The 21,944-nt window shown below is 40.3% G+C and overlaps 1 protein-coding gene across 1 annotated transcript in view; it reads left to right on the plus strand.

Moving 5' to 3' along the window:
* Positions 1 to 8,886, plus strand: part of LOC139162108 (low-density lipoprotein receptor-related protein 4-like) — a 98,743-nt gene extending 89,857 nt beyond the window's left edge. The window contains exons 25-28 of the mRNA XM_070742144.1: positions 495 to 731; positions 4,046 to 4,583; positions 5,557 to 5,668; positions 8,239 to 8,886. Coding sequence (XP_070598245.1) covers positions 495 to 731; positions 4,046 to 4,583; positions 5,557 to 5,668; positions 8,239 to 8,283 — 932 coding nt within the window. The 3' untranslated portion in view covers positions 8,284 to 8,886. The remainder of the gene's footprint in view (positions 1 to 494; positions 732 to 4,045; positions 4,584 to 5,556; positions 5,669 to 8,238) is intronic.
* Positions 8,887 to 21,944: the final 13,058 nt, after the last annotated feature.

Consider the following 21,944-nt stretch of genomic DNA (forward strand, 5'->3'; position numbering starts at 1 on the left):
GTCCACAATCCTCTCCTGTACTTCCGGCTGGTGCTGGACAAAAGATGACCTTGAATCTCTGGAAATAATTTTGTTGTGGCCAGCATTTTTTCCCTCTCATGCAGCCGCCCCTCCCCAGTTCCCACAGTACTATTCTACTTGTGGCAGGCCAAAGTCTCCAACTCAAAATGATAGCTTCGGCCTGACAGACTGCTTCAGTGAGTCCATCCAGCCAGTTCATTCTCTGTAATTCCCATTCTTCTTTTGCCCTCAATCATTCCCAGCATTAGGCTCTTCTCCAGTGAGTCCTTCCGTCTCATTAGGGAGCCAAAATATTTGAGTTTCATCTTCAGGATCTAGCCTTCTAAAGAGCAGCCAGGGTTGATCTCCTCCAGGGCTGACCGGTTTGATCGCCTTGCAATCTACGGGACTCACAAAAGTCCCTTCCTTGCTTTACTATGTTCTGCAGTGGGAAACAGAACTGAAGCAATTATTTTCTGTCTTGTGGCTTCCAGGGAGGAATGGTTGTTCGGAAAAGCACGGGGGATGCAGTCAGATCTGTTTACCAAATCCGCATGGACGAAGCTGCTGGTGCACCACCGGGTACATTTTAGAACGCAGTACTCTGTGCATCAAAGCCGTGAAATGCTCAGAGCCTTTTCATGCCTGCTTGGACAACACCAAATGCATTGTAAAAGAGCAAGTCTGTGATGGGAATCTTGATTGCCAAGATGGATCTGATGAGATGAATTGTGAGTATGAAAACCTGTATTGAAACAATCAGAGAGATGAATGCTTGAGAAACAGTTCATTAATACCTGAAGGATGGATAGCTGTTGTCAAAAGGGATTTTTGTTAAATGTTAAAAATCAATTGTCTATTTAACACAAATGCTTTTTATAAACTTCTGAATGTTGGATAGGCTGATTGCATTTACTGAAATAAGGTGCTTTCCCTAGTACAGTGTTCCCTCGATTTTCGCAGGGGATGCGTTCCGAGACCGCCCGCAAAAGTCGAATTTACGCAAAGTAGAGATGCGGAAGTAAATACACTATTTTTGGCTATGAACAGTATCACAAGCCTTCCCTTAGCACTTTAAACCCCTAAATTGCGATTTCCCGTTCCCTTAGCAACCATTTAGATTATTACTCACCATGTTTATTTATTAAATTTTATTTAAAATATATTTATTAAAGGTGGACGAATGTTTGGCAATGACATATGACGCCATCGGGCGGGAAAAACCATGGTATAGGGAAAAAACCCGCAAAGTATTTTTTAATTAATATTTTTGAAAAACCGTAGTATAGACATTTCGCGAAGTTTGAACCGGTGAAAATCGAGGAAACACTGTACAAACAAATGCATATCAGCTCTCCTCGGCTCTCCATGCATAATTTAAGCAGCTTTAGGCATATCCACATTAACGTTTTTGAAATCATAGTGACCTGAAATCATCATAATCATTTTGAAATCACAAGACTTCTTTTCTTGGTTTTTTTAAAAAAAGGTTTAAGTTATCTAAAATTTAGATTCTAAATAATCAGAGCGTTAATAATTTATACAATAGTTCTATAATGTAGCACCTGCCTTTTACGACAATTGTAATGAAACAGTATTTTAAAAGGAAAAGCAGGAGAAGGATATTCACATTAGAAGGGTGCACTTACTACGAGATGGGGTTTGAAAATAAATGGCTATTTCATAAAATAGCCTGCTTTAATTCAGTGACCATTTCAAAGTAAAATCCACACCTTCTATGACTACCAGCTTGGGGAAACAACAAATGGCTGTAGTTTCCACGTAACAATAGTTACTCAGAAATTAATAGGGGATTAGCGCATCAGATTTTTAAAGCTCCCATCAAATTTCCCGGTTCAAGTTGTTTTGTTTTGGTATCAAATGTCTGAAATAGTACATTAGTCAAATCTAAACATACTGTGTGACATGTTTAAATTACATAGTCATTTTTGTTCTTCTCCCTGGAAATTTTAGCCACATAAACAAGGGATTAATATCTCTCAACATTCAGTATCATATTTAAAAATGCAGTTCTCTGCAATTTTTTCAGAAAAGTAGAGTGATGCAAATATAATATGAAAAAAGGGATCAAATCAAAATCAGATCTTTTTTTTTCACCATCCTGGACCAGCACAAAAAATTAAACATTAAAATAAAACAAAACAGAACCAAACAGAACAAGGCATAGAAATATATTGCAGTTGATGGTAAAAAAAAAATATCAGTGAGTCCCATTGGATGGCTTAGAAGTCAAATTAATTTAATTTAATTGAAATCAATAGGTGGTCAAAGTCTGCCTAATTTTACAGACAGTATAACAAAATTTAGCTACCTTCAATCATATTAATCCAACAATAGCAGTTTTACATAAAAATGATCAGAGTTTCCAGGATATTTAGTCGGGTAAGGTGTTATGAGTCTGAATCTCTATAGAAGGGACAATAAAAGGAAGGAAGGAAGATAAACTTCAGTGAAAGGTGATCACGTCTGAACTGTGGGAGTCAGTCTGCCAGGCTAGCTGAAATGCAAGCATTGCCTATTTTTAGAGGTTATATGTATGCCACCATACACCTTTATTTATCAGACAATGAAAGTGTGATGGCTTAGCTTTTAGGTTTTTTTAACTTTAGGTGCCTCCTGACCCCCGAACTAAATTTAGGCAGCTCACAATCTAAAAATAATAAAAACACAACGCAGAACAAAACAAGATGGAATTCAGTTGCTCAGTATAAACAAACATAGATTAAAAACACATCCAACAAGGGGTTCCATCCACTTTAACCAAATGTCTTGGAGAAGAACCGGTGGGTCTTCAGCACCTTAGAGAACATCAAACATGGAAGGAGCCCACAGGTTTCAGGTGGGATCTTGTTCCAGAGGGACAAGTAGACACATTCTCTGGATACCAGTAGGTGGCACTGTTTAATTGAAAGAACCCTGAACTGCTATGTACCATCTAAGCCAGTGTTTCCCAACCATGTCAACTTGAAGATATCTGGACTATTTATTCATTCATTCATTCATTCATTCATTTATTTATTCATTCATTCATTTATTCCAATACACAATGAGGGTTTTAGTGAGTATATATCAATATACACATAGTAAAATACATGATGAAGGTTATAGAGGAGATTCTCATAGTAAAATATATCTAAGAAATAATAGAAAAGAAGATATTGGAATAGAATATATCAATGAAAGAATAGAAGAAGAGATATAGGAATAGAGGAAAGGTATAGGAGATATAGGAGAGCAATAGGGCAGGGGACGGAAGGCACCCTAGTGCACTTGTACTTGCCCCTTACTGACCTCTTAGGAATCTGGATAGGTCAACTGTAGATCATCTAAGGGTAAAGTGTTGGGGGTTTGGGGATGACACTATGGAGTCCTGTAATGAGTTCCACGCTTTGACAACTCGGTTACTGAAGTCATATTTTTTACAGTCAAGTTTGGAGCGGTTAATATTAAGTTTAAATCTGTTGCGTGCTCTTGTGTTGTTGTGGTTGAAGCTGAAGTAGTCGCTGACAGGCAGGTCGTTGCAGCATATGATCTTGTGGGCAATACTTAGATCTTGTTTAAGGCGTCTTAGTTCTAAACTTTCTAGGCCCAGGATTGAAAGTCTAGTCTCATAGGGTATTCTATTTCGAGTGGAGGAGTGAAGGGCTCTTCTGGTGAAGTATCTTTGGACATTTTCAAGGGTGTTAATGTCTGAGATGCGATATGGGTTCCAAACAGATGAGCTGTATTCGAGGATGGGTCTGGCAAAAGTTTTGTAAGCTCTGGTAAGTAGTGTGAGATTGCCAGAGCAGATGCCAAGGTTGGGAAACACTGATCTAAGCAACAGGATAGGACAGTTTTTCCACTAACCTAGACCTGTCCCTATGCCCTACACCTAACCTTTGAGTAGACACTATAGGGGTTTTGGGGGGAGAAAACCCAGCTAACTCTTTCTGTTAAGAACCTTTGGCCAGCTGCAAAACATTCAACCTTGATTCTGCTGTATTCAGAAGTGATGTATGTAAATGATGTTCTCTACTGACAGGTCACTACATTGTCAATAAACCCCAGGCAATAACTCCATCCTGGACAACACAGCTGCCAACAAAACCGTTCCATGAAAAGAAAACTCTGGCACCCATCAAAATCCACACAAAGAAACCTGTCACTAAAAAGGCTCATGTGCAACCACAGACAAAACACAAGAGTACTACTGTTACTGTCTCTAAAAGTACAACAACGACTACTACTACGCAGATCCTTACTTCAAGAAGAAGGCAAAAACCTACACGACCTGCAGCAGGGATATGGCAACACCCCTCTCTGGTGCAGGGGGTCAAACAAAATGGCTTGGGGTCACATGCTTGTAACAGTGACACCTGCAACATGAGAGGAGACTGTACTGTGGAAAACCATAGAATAAGGTGCAGTTGCATGTTGGGATATAGTGGTGACTACTGCGAAAAAGAGAAACCAAGGTCTATGGCTGGTTCCGTTGTTTTGAGTATCATTACTGTCTTACTACTTGTTATGGGAGCTGCAGGGATCTTTATCTACTTTCGGAGGCAAAGATCACGTCTAAGGTAAGCTTGGTTATCCTCTTTCCTTCTTTCAAATTAACCCATGTTCAGTGGGGAAAATAGGCAGGTGCAATACATTTCTCTGCTTCCAGATCTATCTTGGAATTAATGTCTGTTTTTCTGTATTTCCCCTTTGAAGGACTAACATTTTGGGATTAACGACAATTGGTGTTTGACGTTAGAGTGTAATTCTACTAACCATAACTTCCTCACTCTCTTTTTATTTATATTTATATACAGTATTTATATTTATATTTATATTTATATTTATATTTATATTTATATTTATATTTATATTTATGTCAAATAATTATAGGGTGGTAATTTGTACAAATAAAACATTAGATAAGTAATGATAAAAAGTAACAAAAGAAGACAATAGGACAGGGACGGTAGGCACAGTGGTGCGCTTATGCACGCCCCTTACAGACCTCTTAGAAAGGGGGAGAGGTCGATTGTAGATAGTCTAAGGTTAAAGATTTTGGGGTTAGGAGTAGAAACCACAGAATCAGGTAGTGCATTCCAGGCGTTGATTACTCTGTTGCTGAAGTCGTATTTTTTGCAGTCAAGTTTGGAGTGGTTGACATTTAGTTTAAATCGATTTCGTGCTCGTGTGTTGTTGCGGTTGAAGGTAAAGTAGTTGTTAACAGGTAGGGCATTTTGGTATATCATTTTATGAACTATTATTTTTTTTTGTTAAAGTATTTTTTATTAATTTATTTTAAAAAGCATAATCAAGAAAATATATACATTGACATATTTGCAATATTTGCATGAACTATAATTCTATATTTATTTACTGTATTTATATTGCACTTTTTCTGCAAAGAATTTGGGATGGGTGGCATTTAAAATATATTGTACTACCTTGCTCTATTGGTCAAGTGCCAACGTGATATTGGAAATGTCAACTCTGAAAAACAACCTGGCATTCAAACTGTTGTACACATTAGAATTCTGTCTCTCTTTCTCAAAGGGCATCCAGTACGGAATCTGATAAAACATTGGCCATCTACCAGAAGGATAACCAATCTGACAGCTTTGTGGAAGATGAAACGTGTATCAATGCTGCTTATGACCCAGGCCAGGTAACAGCTCTTAACATTTTAAAGTCGTATTTCAGTCCCAAGCACATACACTTGGCAGCTTTCTCTATAATCTTGAATGAATTATAGCACCTTTATATTTAAATATAATTTAAATAATTTACTGCGGTCAACAAGTAGGGAAGGCAAGTTAGAATGTTTGGCTACATAGCTAGAGGTATAACAAGCAGGAAGAGGGAGATTGTGATCCCGGTGAGACCCCATTTGGTGAGACCCCATTTGGAATACTGTGAATACTTGTGAGACCCCATTTGGAATACTGTGTTCAGTTCTGGAAACTTCACCTACGAAAAGATATTGATAAAATTGAACGGGTCCAAAGACAGGCTACAAAAATGGTGGAAGATCTTAAGCATAAAACATATCAGGAAAGACTTAATGAACTCAATCTGTATAGTGTGGAGGACAGAAGGGAAAGGGGGGACATGATCAAAACATTTAAATATGTTAATGGATTAAATAAGGTTCAGGAGGGAAGTGTTTTTAATAGGAAATTGAACACAAGAACAAGGGCACACAATCTGACGTGAGTTGGGGGAAAGATCAGAAGCAACGTGAGAAAATATTGTTTTACTGAAAGAGTAGTAGATGCTTGGAACAAACTTCCAGCAGACGTGGTTGGCAAGTACGCAGTAACTGAATTTAAACATGCCTGAGATAAACATATATCCATCCTAAGATAAAATACAGGAAATAGTACAAGGGCAGACTAGATGGACCATGAAGTCTTTTTCTGCCGTCAGTCTTCTATGTTTCTAAATATTTAAATATAATTTATAAATTTATAACATAATTTAAATATTTGAATATAATTTAAATATTTGAATATAATTTAAAATCAAGGATAGTAACCTGTGCGCAGTTGTTTTGAGTTGAAAAGTTTTAGAATCACAATGTTTCTTTCCCTATAGAAATTGATTTTTAGACTGATTAAAGGATAGTTTGCTATTTAAATTAACTGTGTCTTATTTTGCAAAGCTGGTAGAGTTTCTTTATAGATTGTGCTTGATTAGATCAAACGAGCATGCAAACACACACCCTGGCTGCAGGATCTTGCAAAATGAAAAAAAATCTAAACATGCAAAGAATATACTGTATATACTCGAGTATAAGCCGAGTTTTTCAGCCCAAAAAATGGGCTGAAAAACACAACCTCGGCTTATACTCGGGTCATTGACAAAGTCACCACACGAGGGCGCCATTGCTTGAGCCAGAGCGAGGAGGCACCAGCTTTTGTCCCCTCTCCCTGGCTCAAGCAAAGGAGGCAGCCATTTGCTCCAACCGAGAGGGGGGGAAAGCAATGGGAAGCCGGTGAGGTCATGTGTGTGTGTGTGTGTGTGTGTGTGTGTGTGCATGCCCCCTCTCCCCCCCACCGTGAAAAAAGCCAGCTACCTCTTGCTGAAACCCAGAGGCTTTTTTTTTACTCCCTGTGTGTATTTGTCAACAGGTTTACAGTAACTATTCTTTGCTCTCTCTGCATTGCCCTTAGTTGGATTAAAAAGGCCCCCTGCTGTCAGATTCTCCTCCCCCTCCTTTGAAAGGATTTAAACTGTTTAAAAAATGGTATTTTGTGGTAGTTGCTGTCCTTGCTTGGATAGGATCTAATAATGTGTTATGAGGCAGAGCTAGACAGGAATTCTTTTTCTATCTGTCTATCTTTCTATCTATCTATTTTTCTATCTATCTATTTTTCTATCTGTCTGTCTATCTATCTTTCTATCTATATCTGTCTGTCTATCTATCTATCTATCTATCTATCTATCTATCTATCTATCTATCTATCTCTTTTTCTATCTTTCTATCTATTTTTCTATCTTTCTATCTATCTTTTTTTTCTTTCTATCTATCTATCTATCTATATCTATTTCTATCTATCTATCTATCTATCTATTTTTCTATCTGTCTGTCTGTCTATCTTTCTATCTATATCTATCTATCTATCTATCTTTTTTTTCTTTCTTTCTATCTATCTATCTATCTATCTATCTATCTATCTATTTGGTTTTCTATGCTGATAACCTCACAGCAGCTAGTGCTGAAGCTCTTCTTTGGATCCACTTATTTATTTGTTTGTTTGTTTATTTAATTGGATTTGTATGCCATCCCTCTCCAAGGACTCAGGGTGGCTCACAGCATATATAAAAACAGAACAATAATGTAAATCCAATTAATGATGAGAAGGAATCCAGTTTTGAAGGATTTTAACTCTTAGGTTTTAGCTTTGTTGCTGATCGAGCTACTTTTTTTACTTTTTAATTTATTGTTAATATTGTTAATTTGTTTACCCTCTTTTAAATTTACACAGCTAGTTTACTGGTTTTCTTTAAAATAAATATTCTAAAACATGTCTCAATTAATGTAATTTTATTGTTTTCCATTTTTATAAGTTACCAGTAGCCACTGCATTTTCTAACCTCGGCTTATACTCGGGTCAATACGTTTTCCCAGTTTTTGTGGCAAAAATTGGTGCCTCGGCTTATACTCGGGTCGGCTTATACTCGAGTATATACGGTAGTATAAAATGTTGACTTTTGGTTTTTTTTCCCCAATAGGAAATGGTAACTCCTCTGACGACAAGGACAAGCACAGATTTGTAAGAAAAACGAACTATGTGAACTATAAACCTCTTTTCCAGCTGGAAACCAGCGATGATTGTGCAGAATGTCGTATTTATTATATTAACACTCAGTCTTTTACTGTTCATTTTAAATAGCATTTTTAAAAGCTATTTAAATAGCCTTTTAAAAGCCAGCTGAAAGTAGCAAACATGGAGAGATTCCGCTGATAGCATGAGTTAGGTTCTAGTTTTACAGTGAGGTGGAGACCCAGTGAAATGAATTGCAATCACTTCTAGAGGCCAAACGGCATATCTGGATCCAGTCCTCAACTAGCAGCACTTACCCAGTTGGCAAGCTGTATAGTACTATGCCTAGAGTCACATATCCGCTTTGCAAATAAAGGATGATATATGATTGTATGAAAAACTGAATGCAAAATAAAAACTTTGGCTCAAATGATTTTAAGATCCTACAAGAATTCAGCCCTTTGAATGATATGATTTGTATCCCAGACCTGCTAAATTTTACTAATCCCACTTTCACAGGCTTTTATGAATTCGTGAGTTTAGATGCAAGACTCAATGCAAAGCATCTCTTGTGATTTTTCCCTTTCATTAAAATACCAAATAGCATTTCCTTTCATTTTTGCAGGTGTATTTTTTTGGAAAGATTTATATTTACACTGGTCGCTACTTTCCATTCTCCCTTAACGACTTACTGTGGTTTAAGTGGAAAATTCTTTGAAAAATTCAATTTCCCTCTACTGAACAGTTTGTAGCATAGTTTTTCCCCTGCTTGTATGCATATGGATTCTGTTGACTAAAAAGTTTCTAACATTTCTATTTAGAGATGTCTGTATGTGTGTGTGTGTGTTTGTATAGCTGAAACAACACTTTTTGGCTGGTAGAACCTGGTCTTCCTTTCTCTTTTCTTCCTACAGCCTTTGGCACTGAGTTGCATTGTCCCATCATGGTCCTTAAATCTTTGGTGGGTTTTCCAGTTCTTCCACTAATGACTACTTCATGGCTCTTCATTGAATTAGCAACATTCCTGGGAATTTTTGCCTAGGCCAAGTCAGGATCATCATGTAGCATTGCTCTTTATAATATCTTTAAAAGCTTATAATGTGCAGAAGAATAGGTGATTTGGTAAATGAAGAAGAGGGGATTTTTCTCTCCAACTTTATTATCAATCCATAGCAGCATCAAACTACACAGTTGGTAGAAGATTGTAAAGCATTGCCAGAGTAGAAGGGGGGGAATATGGAAGAAAACACCACATTTCAAACATAAATACTCTAGAAAATGTCCAGAGATACGTTACTAGAAGAGCCCTCCACTGCTCTTCTCGCAACAGAATACCCTATGCAACTAGACATACAATCCTAGGTTTAGAAAACTTAAAATTACGTAATCTAAAACACGACCTAAGCATAGCCCATAAAATCATCTGCTACAATGTCCTTCCTGTCAACAGCTACTTCAGCTTCAATCACAAAAACACTCGAGCACACAACAGATACAAACTTAAAGCAAACCTTTCTAAACTCGACTGCCTGAAATACGACTTTAGTAACCGAGTAGTTGATGCATGGAACTCACTACCAGACTCTGTAGTATCATCACCTAACCCCCAAAACTTTACCCTTAGACTATCCACTGTTGACCTCCTAAGAGGTCAGTAAGGGGCGTGCATAAGTACACCAGAGTGCCTTCCGTCCCCTCTCCTAATGTTTCTCTTTTACTAATATCATGTATATAAATATTATTATATCTTTGTATACCACCAATACGTACTCAACAAAACAAACAAACAAATGAATGAATAAAATACTTCTTGTGGGCATTACCGGACGTAAGATTTTCACCCTCGGTTGACCCTAACAAAGTAGCATCAGTGTCATGCTCAGCATGTATAGTTTCTCCTATGAAACCAGATTTGCCTGTGAAAGTACACAACTATATATTTGAAGAGCTTACACCGTCCAATTAAATGTTCTTTATTGGAAAAAGGCATAAAAGTGTATCTGCCCTGCCCTTTCCTTTGTGTACAAGATGCTTTCAAAGTATAAGAACAGTTCCAGAGTTCACTTCCTTATTGACTTACCATTGTTAGCATGGGACCATCGGTTGCTTGGTATGGAAATAGGTGACAATTATTAGAGAATCTTTTCATGATCAGTATTTATATACTTTATTTTATTTTTATTATTTATTTATTTATTTTGTCGAACAAGTATAGGATTGTAGTTTGTATAAGCATAGCATAAGTAGTAAATAATGATAAAAGAAGACAATAGGACAGGGACGGTAGGCACAATGGTATGCTTATGCACGCAGTGTGATGGAAGTTATCCTGTTCTACTCAAACATGTTTTGTAAGTGCACTGCTATTAGAGTACTGGTCTTTTCCAGTCATGTGAGGTGGCTTGGGAGCTGCACTGTGTTGGTATTACAACTTTAGTACATTTCCCATGCTAATGTCCATCTATTGATTGTCTTGGTAAGTAGTCCTCCCTCTGGAGCATGAATGAATAGATTAGAATTGTTACTGTTTTAACGCTGAGATAAACCCTGTTGTATCCGTAATGGCTACTTTGTATTCACTGTAAATAGTTGTTTCCGTCGTCAAGCGCTGTCTGAGCCAAAGCAGGAAGTCGCTCCTGATTGGCTCAGACGCGGCTGGCTCTTGCTTTGGCGGGAGCCGCAAATGTATAAAAGAAGCGGCTTTTCCTAGCAGAGCCAGCCGGTACTCGCTGAAGTCACTTGCCTTGCTGAATAGTCACTTTCTCTGAGCTGAAAATAAAAGTACCGAGTTATTTGAATCTTGGTCTCCGGGTCTACTTCACTGGCGACGAACGGACGGAAGAAAACCGCGTGCAACATGAACAAAATCCAGATCGGCCAGGCTCCGGAACTCTTCGATCCCGAAAAAACGTCCTGGGATGAATACATGACCACCTTCGAGATCTTCCTCGAGGCAGCAGGGATACAGGACGCCGAAGCCGATCGCAGACGGGCAATTTTCCTGAATTACTGTGGCCCGGAAATCCGTGGGATTGCCCAGACTCTCACCGACCCACAGCCAGCAAGAACCGTAGCGTGGGACGTCCTACAAGAGAAGCTAGCGAGCCATTTTAAACCGACCAAACCAGCCATGGTTTATCGGCATCAGTTTTCCATGATGGCTCAGAAAGAAAATGAATCAATCAACCAGTTCACGACGCGGCTTCGAACGGTACTTGCTCAATGCAAGTTTAAAGACCCGGAAGCTCGCCTCACAGATGCCTAAGTTTTTGGCATTAAAAGCGCCACGGTGAGAAACAAACTCCTCACCGAAGAAGAGCCGACTCTACAAACCGTAATTAAACTCGCGCAAACCGCAGAAGCCGCCGACGCAGCAGCCAGAGAATTAAAAGAACACGGGAGGCGAGAACTCATCGCAAAGATCGACGCCGCATCTCCCCGTGCCGTGGAACCAGATGACCCCAGCCAACCAGCTCACAACGTGGACAACTGCTTCCTCGTACAAGACCAGCCGAGACACCACAGGACAACTCACCCAGCCCCTTGCGCGGGCTGCCGGGGAAACCACCAGCGCCATCGATGCCCTTTCCGAGACGCTACATGCCGCCGCTGCAACCGCCGAGGCCACATCGCCATCGCATGCAGAGCAACGGCACCAGAAGAGACCTTCGCCGCACCACGATACCAACGACCTCAAAACCAGAACTTCCAACCGCGAGAAAATAGACCGTTCCAAAACTCGAGTCAAAGGAACTACTCAACCGCTAACCGCGACTACTATAGAGGTAACACTAAATTTTTCGTGAACAACACGACAACACAGAAGGGGGCTAAAATTGTTATCTCACTATTACTAAATAACCAACCATGCTCGATGGAACTTGATACGGGGTCTAGATATACCATTATGCCTTGGGAAAAATTTAAACTGTATATGCCTAACATGTCTAAATCTGATTTAAAGCAAACCTCTCTAGTAATCAGAGATTTTCAAGGGGGGGTGATCTCGGTCCTGGGAACAGCAAATGTACCTATTGTATTCAAGAATGTAAAATGTACCCTACCCATGCTTATTGTAACAGGGGCTAAGCACTCTCTCTTGGGATTGGCTTGGATGGAACCTTTGGGGATTGAAATTTCGGGTGTGTGTAATGTGAACTGTGATAATATGCCTAACTTTGTACAAGAGTTCCCTGAAGTGTTCAGCCCCACCTTGGGGTCGTATAAGGGGCCCCCTATATCGTTTTCTATTGACCCCAAGGTCCCTCCAATCAGGTTAAAACCTCGCAGGGTTCCCCTTCCACTCCTCCCCAAACTAGACCTACAACTGGATAAACTTATAAGCCAAGGTATTTTGGTCCCTGTGGAACAAGGACCATGGGAAACCCCCATAGTCACACCGGTGAAGCCAGATGGTTCCCTAAGAGTATGCGCAGATTACAAATCAACTCTTAACAAGGCCCTCCAGCACCACCCCTACCCCATTCCAGTAGTACAGCAACTCCTGCACTCCCTGGGGGAGGGGAAAAGGTTTGCAAAGATCGATCTCGCACAAGCTTACCAGCAGCTTCCGGTCGATGACCAAACAGCTTGCGCACAAACGATTGTAACACATAGGGGAGCATTCAAATGCACGAGGTTACAGTTTGGGGTGAGCATAGCCCCAGGAATTTTCCAGAGCATTATGGAACGCCTATTGTCAGGGGTAAATGGGGCCATCCCATATTTTGATGACATCTTAATTGCAGGGGAAAACCAGGAACAAGTAAACAAAAGAATAAGGGAAGTACTTAAAAGACTACAGGACAAGGGCTTAAGAATCAAGCCTGACAAATGTGTTTGGGGAACCAACAGTATAGAATTTCTAGGATACAAAATAGACAAAGAAGGTATCCACCCCACAACAGAGAAGTTGAGAGCCATTAGGGAAGCCCCAGAACCACGAGATAAGAATGAGCTGCAGGCATTTTTAGGCCTCCTTAATTTTTATTCCATTTTTTTAAAGCAGAAGGCAACAGTAGCAGAGCCTCTACATCGCCTACTCCAGAAAGAAGCCCGATGGACCTGGGGGGAAACTGAACGTGAAGCCTTTTTCCAAATAAAGAATCTGTTAACCTCAAAAAGCGTAGTAGTCCAATATAGTGCGTCACTACCCATCAGGCTCACGTGCGACGCCTCGCCATACGGCATAGGAGCAGTCCTAGCTCACGTTCTACCCAATAAATCAGAAGCCCCAATAGCATTTTTTTCAAGAACCATGAACAGCACAGAAAGGAATTATAGTCAGTTGGACAAGGAGGCTCTAGCATTAGTGGCAGGGGTAAAGAAATTCCACAACTACATTTTTGGTAGGAACTTTGAATTGGTAACAGACCACAAACCTTTACTGGGTCTGCTAGCCCCCAACAAGCCCACTCCGCCTTTTATGTCTCCTAGACTGATCAGATGGGCCCTTTTCCTCTCTGGATACCAGTATGAGCTCACCCACAAGGGGGGGAAGGAAATTAATCACGCAGATGGCCTCAGCAGGTGCCCCATAACAGACTTAGTGGAAGATCCTGTTCCTTCTGCAGATGTGTTATTAATAGAGCTCGAGGACAACCCACTAACCACGGCCAAAGAGGTAGCTGCACACACGCAGCAAGATCAAATCCTTAAACAAGTGATAAACTGTGTACTTAAGGGATGGCAAAATGATATTGTGAAACCTGAATTGCATGACTTCAAAGCTAAGAGACTTGAGTTATCTTATGTAAAGGGTTGTCTGTTGTGGGGAGACAGGGTGGTCATCCCCAGAAGCCTAAGGGGAAAGGTTCTCAAAATGTTACATGTAGGCCATCCTGGGATTGTCAGGATGAAGAGCCTAGCAAGGGGACATCTATGGTGGCCAGGTCTGGATGCTGAAATTGAAAACTGGGTTTCAAAATGTGAACCATGCCAAGAGTCACGGCCTAATCCCCCCAAGACAACCCCGGCTGAGTGGGAGCAGCCTGCTGGCCCTTGGTCCAGGATCCATATCGATTTCGCGGGTCCAGTGGGGTCCCAGTATTTCCTAATAGTGGTGGATGCATTCTCCAAGTGGGTGGAGATAATAGCAATGAGTAACATAACCACAAGTGCCACCATCAAGGTTTTGAGTAGACTTTTTGCCTCACATGGGTGCCCAGATATCCTGGTGTCTGACAATGGGCCACAGCTAACAGCCAGGCAATTCGAATTGTTCCTAGATGGTTTAGGAGTTAGACATGCCCTCATCTCCCCTTACTCGCCCTGGGCTAATGGATTGGCAGAACGCTACGTTCGCGTGGCAAAGGAGGCATTGCGCAGGTCAGGCCCTGGGGATGTGCAGCAAAACTTAGACCAATTCTTACTCACCCAGCACATCACCCCTAACTCGCACACACATGTAAGCCCTGCAGAATTGTTGATGGGGAGGAAATTAAGGTCACCACTAGATAGGTTGAATCCAAGGTTCTGTATTAACAATAACCAAATGTGTATAAGACCCGAAAGGGAAATGTATTTGGGACAAACTGTATATGTGAAAAGTTTTGATGGAAATGTAAATTGGATGAAGGGTATTGTTGTTAAACAAAATGCACCAAAAACTTATATTGTAAAACTAGAGGATGGTCGTTTGTGGAAACGACACATAGACCACATTCGGAAGCGAACAGAAAGCCAATTGCAACAACCCACTGACATGGACTCTCCCCCTTCAACAGACTTTGAAACATTGCCCGAATTAAGAAACACGCAAATAGACTTATCGGGCCTAGGGGAGCCATCCAGCGACGCCGAGCCTTCCTCCTCCTCCGAATTCTTCGTTGGGCCCACCAGGCCAAGTCCGCCGCGCGGAGATCACAGCAACGAGCCACCCTCCTCCGGCGGCGTCGACAACGAAACTGAACTGCGCAGGTCGGAGCGAACTGCGCGGAGGCCCCAGCGATTGGATGATTATGTCACATGGCTTTCCTGATGGATGTGACCAACTATGAGGGGAGGGGTGTTGTATCCGTAATGGCTACTTTGTATTCACTGTAAATAGTTGTTTCCGTCGTCAAGCGCTGTCTGAGCCAAAGCAGGAAGTCGCTCCTGATTGGCTCAGACGCGGCTGGCTCTTGCTTTGGCGGGAGCCGCAAATGTATAAAAGAAGCGGCTTTTCCTAGCAGAGCCAGCCGGTACTCGCTGAAGTCACTTGCCTTGCTGAATAGTCACTTTCTCTGAGCTGAAAATAAAAGTACCGAGTTATTTGAATCTTGGTCTCCGGGTCTACTTCAAACCCCATCCATGTAAAATTGTTAAGATTGTTTTACTATCAAGGAAGTGCTGTTTTAATACATCATTGTCCACACCCACCTTGCTCCTGGGATACAAATGCAAATGTTGGTTTAAGCAAAGCACAGTAAACAGAAAGAAAGGATTAGTCTTAATCCTTAGCTCCCGGTGACCAATTAGAGCCCAAAGGGTTGGCTTTCTTTGGGTCCCGTCGACTAAGCAATGTTGGCTGGTAGGGCCGTGGGGAAGGGCCTTCTCTGTGGTGGCACCGGCTCTCTGGAACCATCCACCCACCAAGATCCATACTGCTCCCACCCTACTGGCTTTCCGAAAAGCCTTGAAAACCTGGCTTTGCTGGCAGGCCTGGAGACTGTGAGCAATTGATGCCACTTTATTTCTGGCCATAGTGAGATTGTATGACATGGTATGATTCTAATAATGGAATTTAAAACTTTTTAAATATTATTTTTATTGTTGTAAGCCACCCAGAGTCCTTCGGAAGTGGACGGCATAAAAAATAAGTAAGTAAGTAAGTAAGTGAGTAAGTAAGTGAGTAAGTAAGTAAGTAAACAAGTCCTTAGTCCTAGCAGAAATGCTGGTTGAGTGTAGTATATTTAGCCTTGCGAGGACTATTCTTAGATATTTTATTCAGTTAGTTAGTTAGTTTGTCAAACATATACGAGATAACAGATATAAGTATATACATGGACATGAACACAGAAAATGAGTACCCTGTTTCCCCGAAAATAAGACAGCGTCTTATATTAATTTTTGCTCCCAAAGATGTGCTACGCCTTATTTTCAGGAGATGTCTTATTTTTTTTTCAGTGAAGAAGAATTCACATTTATTGCTGAACAACAAAAAAAGAACATTGATTATATACTGTACAGTAGTTGTCATCACAAACCAGCATAGCCAGACAAACTGAATCCTATCAAGAATTTCTTACTACTACCGTACCATTATTTCCATGTAAAACAATTATACTTTCTTCAAACATATGTTATATATGTTCTGTTCGGGAATGCTGTGAAAAAAAAGTCTCCCATGTCTTATATTAGGCAATTCTATGAAACCTCTCCTATGTCTTACTTTCAGGGGTGACTTATTTTTGGGGAAACAGGGTACAAATAAATGGGGACAATAGGACATGGACGGTAGGCATGCTGGTGCACTTATGCACGCCCCTTTACAGACCTCTTAGAATGGGGTGAGGTCCATGGTAGATAGTTTAAGGTTAAATCTATGGGGGTTTGAGGATAGAACAAGAGAGTCAGGTTGTGCATTCCAGGCATACCAAGACTGTCACATGCTATCTCTGGTTTAAAAAGGGTTTAAACCAGTAAGTCACATTAAAAGAAAAAAAACCAGTTGACTGTAGACCTTAGTATGAGCTACTTCGCCATCTTAGCTACTTAACATGGGTTCACTCTCCCAAAAGGAAGGGGAACTCTCCTTGAATATCTGGCCCACAACCCCAGGATTTTTGGGCATGTATTTTTCTCAATCCCATTTTCTATTAGAGGAGTTGATTTAATTAGAGGTGTTTAAATTGGGCTGTTTGTACATGAAACATAGGTGCATTTTGGCCAAGCTATAGGTAATTTCCCCCTTCTCTCAGCCCTTTTCCCTGCCTCTCCTACCAGAGGATAACCCGATGCTTTTAACAGTGGGCATCTTCTACTATCAAGGCAAAATGATTCTGCTTTACCAACATTTTATTCAGAATTCTTATGAATGAATGAGAGAGACTTATGCCTGTGGTATACGAGGGGCATATTTCAGCTGAGCTGCTATCAGATCCAAAATCCACTGACTTTGGACTCCTGCCTGTTATGTAACTCTAAAAAAAATCTATTAACAACACACAAGGATTCTTTTTGTTTACAAGCATCTGATATCTCCGGGACCGCCTTCTGCCACACAAATCCCAGCGACCGATTAGGTCCCACAGAGTTGGCCTTCTCCGGGTCCCGACGACTAAACAATGTCGCTTGGGGGGTCCCAGGGGAAGAGCCTTCTCTGTGGCGGCCCCGACTCTCTGGAACCAGCTCCCCCCGGAGATTAGAACTGCCCCCACCCTCCTTGCCTTTCGTAAACTTCTTAAAACCCACCTTTGCCGCCAGGCATGGGGGAATTGAGATATCTCCCCCAGGCCTATGCAATTTATGTATGGTATGTTTGTGTGTTTGTCTGCTTAATAACGGGTTTTTTAAAATGTTTTTAAATTATTAGATTTGTAAATTGTTTTATTGCTGTTGTGAGCCACCCCGAGTCTGTGGAGAGGGGTATCATACAAATCTAATAAATAGATAGATAGATAGATAGATAGATAGATAGATAGATAGATAGATAGATAGATAGATACTACTTTTAATGCTACCCTGGGGTTGGACTAGGAATTACTAAGGGAAGTTGAAAATAATGTGTGTAGCTACAAAAACATGTTTTTCCATAAAGGAAGAAGGCTTTTAAAAAGCAATGAGTATATGGCTGTGATAATGCCTCAGTATTAAAACAAAAGTGATTTTTAGAATTCAACATTTTCTTCTTTTACAATATATCCATTTTGAAGGTTATAGCCATGTGACAGTCCAAACTGAAAGCCTCTGAGGTAGCAGAGGATTAAACTTATCCATTTGTCTATTCTGTGATAGTAAGTGTATTTCTTAGCATTTGAGTGTGAGACAAGTTGAGGAAAGGTGGGAGTGTTATGTGGAGGATCTAAGATGGAGACACACTGCTTATTTTCCATTATTGTGGTTGCCATCCCAAACATGCATACTTTTGTCTAGAAAGCTTACAACTACAACACCTTAAACATGATCTAAGTATTGCCCACAAGATCATATGCTGCAACGTCCTGCCTGTCAACGACTACTTCAGCTTCAACCACAACAACACAAGAGCACACAACAGATACATGCTTAATATTAAAATTGGACTGTAAAAAATACGACTTTAGTAATCGAGTTGTCAAAGCATGGAACTCATTGCCGGACTCCATAGTATCTTCCCCTAACCCACAACATTTTACCCTCAGACTATCCACAGTTGACCTCTCCAGATTCCTAAGAGGTCAGTAAGGGGCATGCATATGTACACTAGCGTGCCTCCCGTCCCCTGTCCTATTGTCTCTCCTATATCTCATATATCTACTATTTTTCTATTCTATTCTTCTTATACTACTCTCATTATATCCTCCTATTCTCTAATTCATATATTCTATTCCTAAATTTTCACTTCTATTCTTTCTCTAATATATTTTACTCGAGTATAACCTTTATAACCTTCATTGTGTATTGTTGTGCATTGGACAAAATAAATAAATAAAATAAATAAACAACAACAACAACAATAATAATAATAATAATAATAATAATAATAATAATAATAATTTATTAGATTTGTATGCCGCCCCTCTCCGAAGACTCGGGGCGGCTCACAACAAGCGATAAAACAATATTGTACAGGCACAAATCTAATATTAAGAAAAAACTAAACAACCCTATCAATTAAAAACCAAACAGCACATACATACCAAACATAAATTATAATAAGCTTGGGGGAAAGGTGTCTCAAATCCCCCATGCCTGGCGGTATAGATGGGTCTTAAGTAGTTTACGGAAGACGAGGAGGGTGGGAGCAGTTCTAATCTCCGGGGGGAGTTGATTCCAGAGGGCCGGGGCCGCCACAGAGAAGGCTCTTCCCCTGGGGCCCGCCAGACGACATTGTTTAGTCGACGGGACCCGGAGAAGGCCAACTCTGTGGGACCTTATCGGCCGCTGGGATTCGTGCAGTAGTAGGCGGTTCCGGAGGTATTCTGGTCCAATGCCATGTAGGGCTTTAAAGGTCATGACCAACACTTTGAATTGTGACCGGAAACTGATCGGCAGCCAATGCAAGCCACGGAGTGTTGTAGAAACGTGGGCAAATCTAGGAAGCCCCACGATAGCTCTCGCGGCTGCGTTCTGCACGATCTGAAGTTTCCGAACACTTTTCAAAGGTAGCCCCATGTAGAGAGCGTTGCAGTAATCGAACCTCGAGGTGATAAGGGCATGAGTGACTGTGAGCAGTGACTCCCTGTCCAAATAGGGCCGCAACTGGTGCACCAGGCGAACCTGGGCAAATGCCCTCCTCGCCACAGCCGAAAGATGATGTTCCAATGTCAGCTGTGGGTCGAGGAGGACGCCCAAGTTGCGCACCCTCTCTGAGGGGGTCAGTAGTTCCCCCCCCCCAGGGTAATGGACGGACAGATGGAATTGTCCTTGGGAGGCAACACCCACAGCCACTCCGTCTTGACTTTTGCAATTGACTTTATGAAGTCACATGTCTGCAGCACTCTTTTTACTGTCTCTTCTTGGATATGATTTCTTAATTAAAAGTGGAGGCCTACCTATACCTTCTCGGTACTTTGCCTTAACTTGAACCAGTCATTATTTTCATGTTTTTGGGAAGCTGAATTTAAAATCCATTACAAGCCAGAATTTCAGAAGTGGTTTGCCATTGTCTGTGTCCCAGGGCTGAGAGGGACTGACTGGCCCAAGGTCATCCAGATGGCTTGGTACTTAAAGAAGGACTAGAACTAAACTTCTAGCTTCTAGTCTAAAGCTTTAAACCCTGCATAAAACTGGTTTTCCTTTTCAGCATAAAAAATTAGACTTACTGTACCTTTCTTTTAAAATAATCCCAACATTGTTATACAACCCCCCCTCTGTGTGTATATGTGTGTGTGTATGTGTGTGTCTATTTGCCCCAATGCATGACTTCAGAAATTGGAAGACAATTGGACCACATATGCCCTCATCAAAATAAATATAACTCCTACTGAACCATTATGAAATATGGAAATCAACTATATAATACAGTACTTTACTATACAATCTGGATAGTCTGGAGGACAGAAGGAAAAGGGGGGACATGTTCTAAACATTTAAATATGTTAAAGGGTCAAATAAGGTCCAGGAGAGAAGTGTTTTTAATAGGAAAGTGAACACAAGAACAAGGGGACACAATCTGAAGTTAGTTGGGGGAAAGATCAAAAGCAACATGAGAAAATATTATTTCACTGAAAGAGTAGTAGATCCTTGGAACAAACTCCCAGCAGACTGGGTAGATAAATCCACAGTGTTCTGTTCGGGTCGTATGTGGCCCGAAGCGAAGTTTGAGTCCCTGTAAAAAAATTTCCCTGCATATCTGAAACTTGAAATTTCATGACTTTTCATCATTTCAGGGGTTCTCTCTATGAGAATTTTTTTGGGGGGGTGGGGGGCTTAGTTTTTGCTGAGCAAAAAAAGTTCTTAATGATATGTTCGGGTCACATACGACCCGGACCGAAAACACTTCATTTGAAGTGCTTATGTTTGGTCAATTTGAAAACTTTTTTCACTTGGAAAGTAGTCTGAACATTTCTGCACACAATGATATGAAAATTGAAATGAAAAAATTAATCCTTATTGGTTTATTTTGCATATAAATGTGCCACCCCCCCCCGTTTTTGTGAATTTTTTTCAATTTATGGATAGTTTTGCTTGCAAAATCCATTCTATTTTACTAAAGTTGGTGTGGGATTGGTAGCTTGAACATTTCTGAATATAAGAAAAATATAAAGGAACTGAAAAAAATGATTCTTACTGGTTTTTTAACATCAAAAATAAGGCCTCCCCCCCCCCTCGGCTGCTTGCAATCATTTTCACTTTTTATTTTTTTATGCTCCAAATCCGAAATATTCTTTAAAATCTTAGGCATTCATTTACTCAATTTAACAATGCTGGTCATCAAAAAATATTTTTGGGGCGGTGGCTAATTGTTTTCTGGGCAAAAAAAAATCATAACTTCAAATCTGTTTCTGTTCGTATATGACAGGACCAAAAATATTTTTTTTAGGTACTTGAATTTAATCTTTTTGAAAACTTTTTCAACTGGAAAACTAGTTTGAACATTTATGAACATAATGATATGAAAATTGAACTGGAAAAATTGAGACTTATATTTTTATTTTGATCAAAAAGCCCCTCCCCCCATCCTTTCTGAATTTCGTGTCAATTTATATTTTTTAAGGCTACAAATCCCTGAGGAATTTCCCCCCAAAAGGTTTGATATACTAAATTGAACATTTCTGAACATGAGAAAAATATAAATGAACTGAAAAAAATGGTTCTTATTGGTTTATTTTTGCCACAAAAGGGCCGCCCTCCCCCGGCCTTGCTGTGTGCCATTATTGTCACTGTTTATACATATCTGTCTATAAATATTTGGAATATCCTTTTGAAAATCAACCACATTGTAGCCAGATAACTAATTTTATGAAAGAAATCCATTTTACTAAAAAAAAGTATGTAAGTTTGAAATTAACAGCATAATTTTTATATAAATTGAAAGAAATTTATATGCAA

This window comes from Erythrolamprus reginae, chromosome 2 (genome assembly GCF_031021105.1).
Source record: "Erythrolamprus reginae isolate rEryReg1 chromosome 2, rEryReg1.hap1, whole genome shotgun sequence".
Taxonomy (NCBI): domain Eukaryota; kingdom Metazoa; phylum Chordata; class Lepidosauria; order Squamata; family Dipsadidae; genus Erythrolamprus; species Erythrolamprus reginae.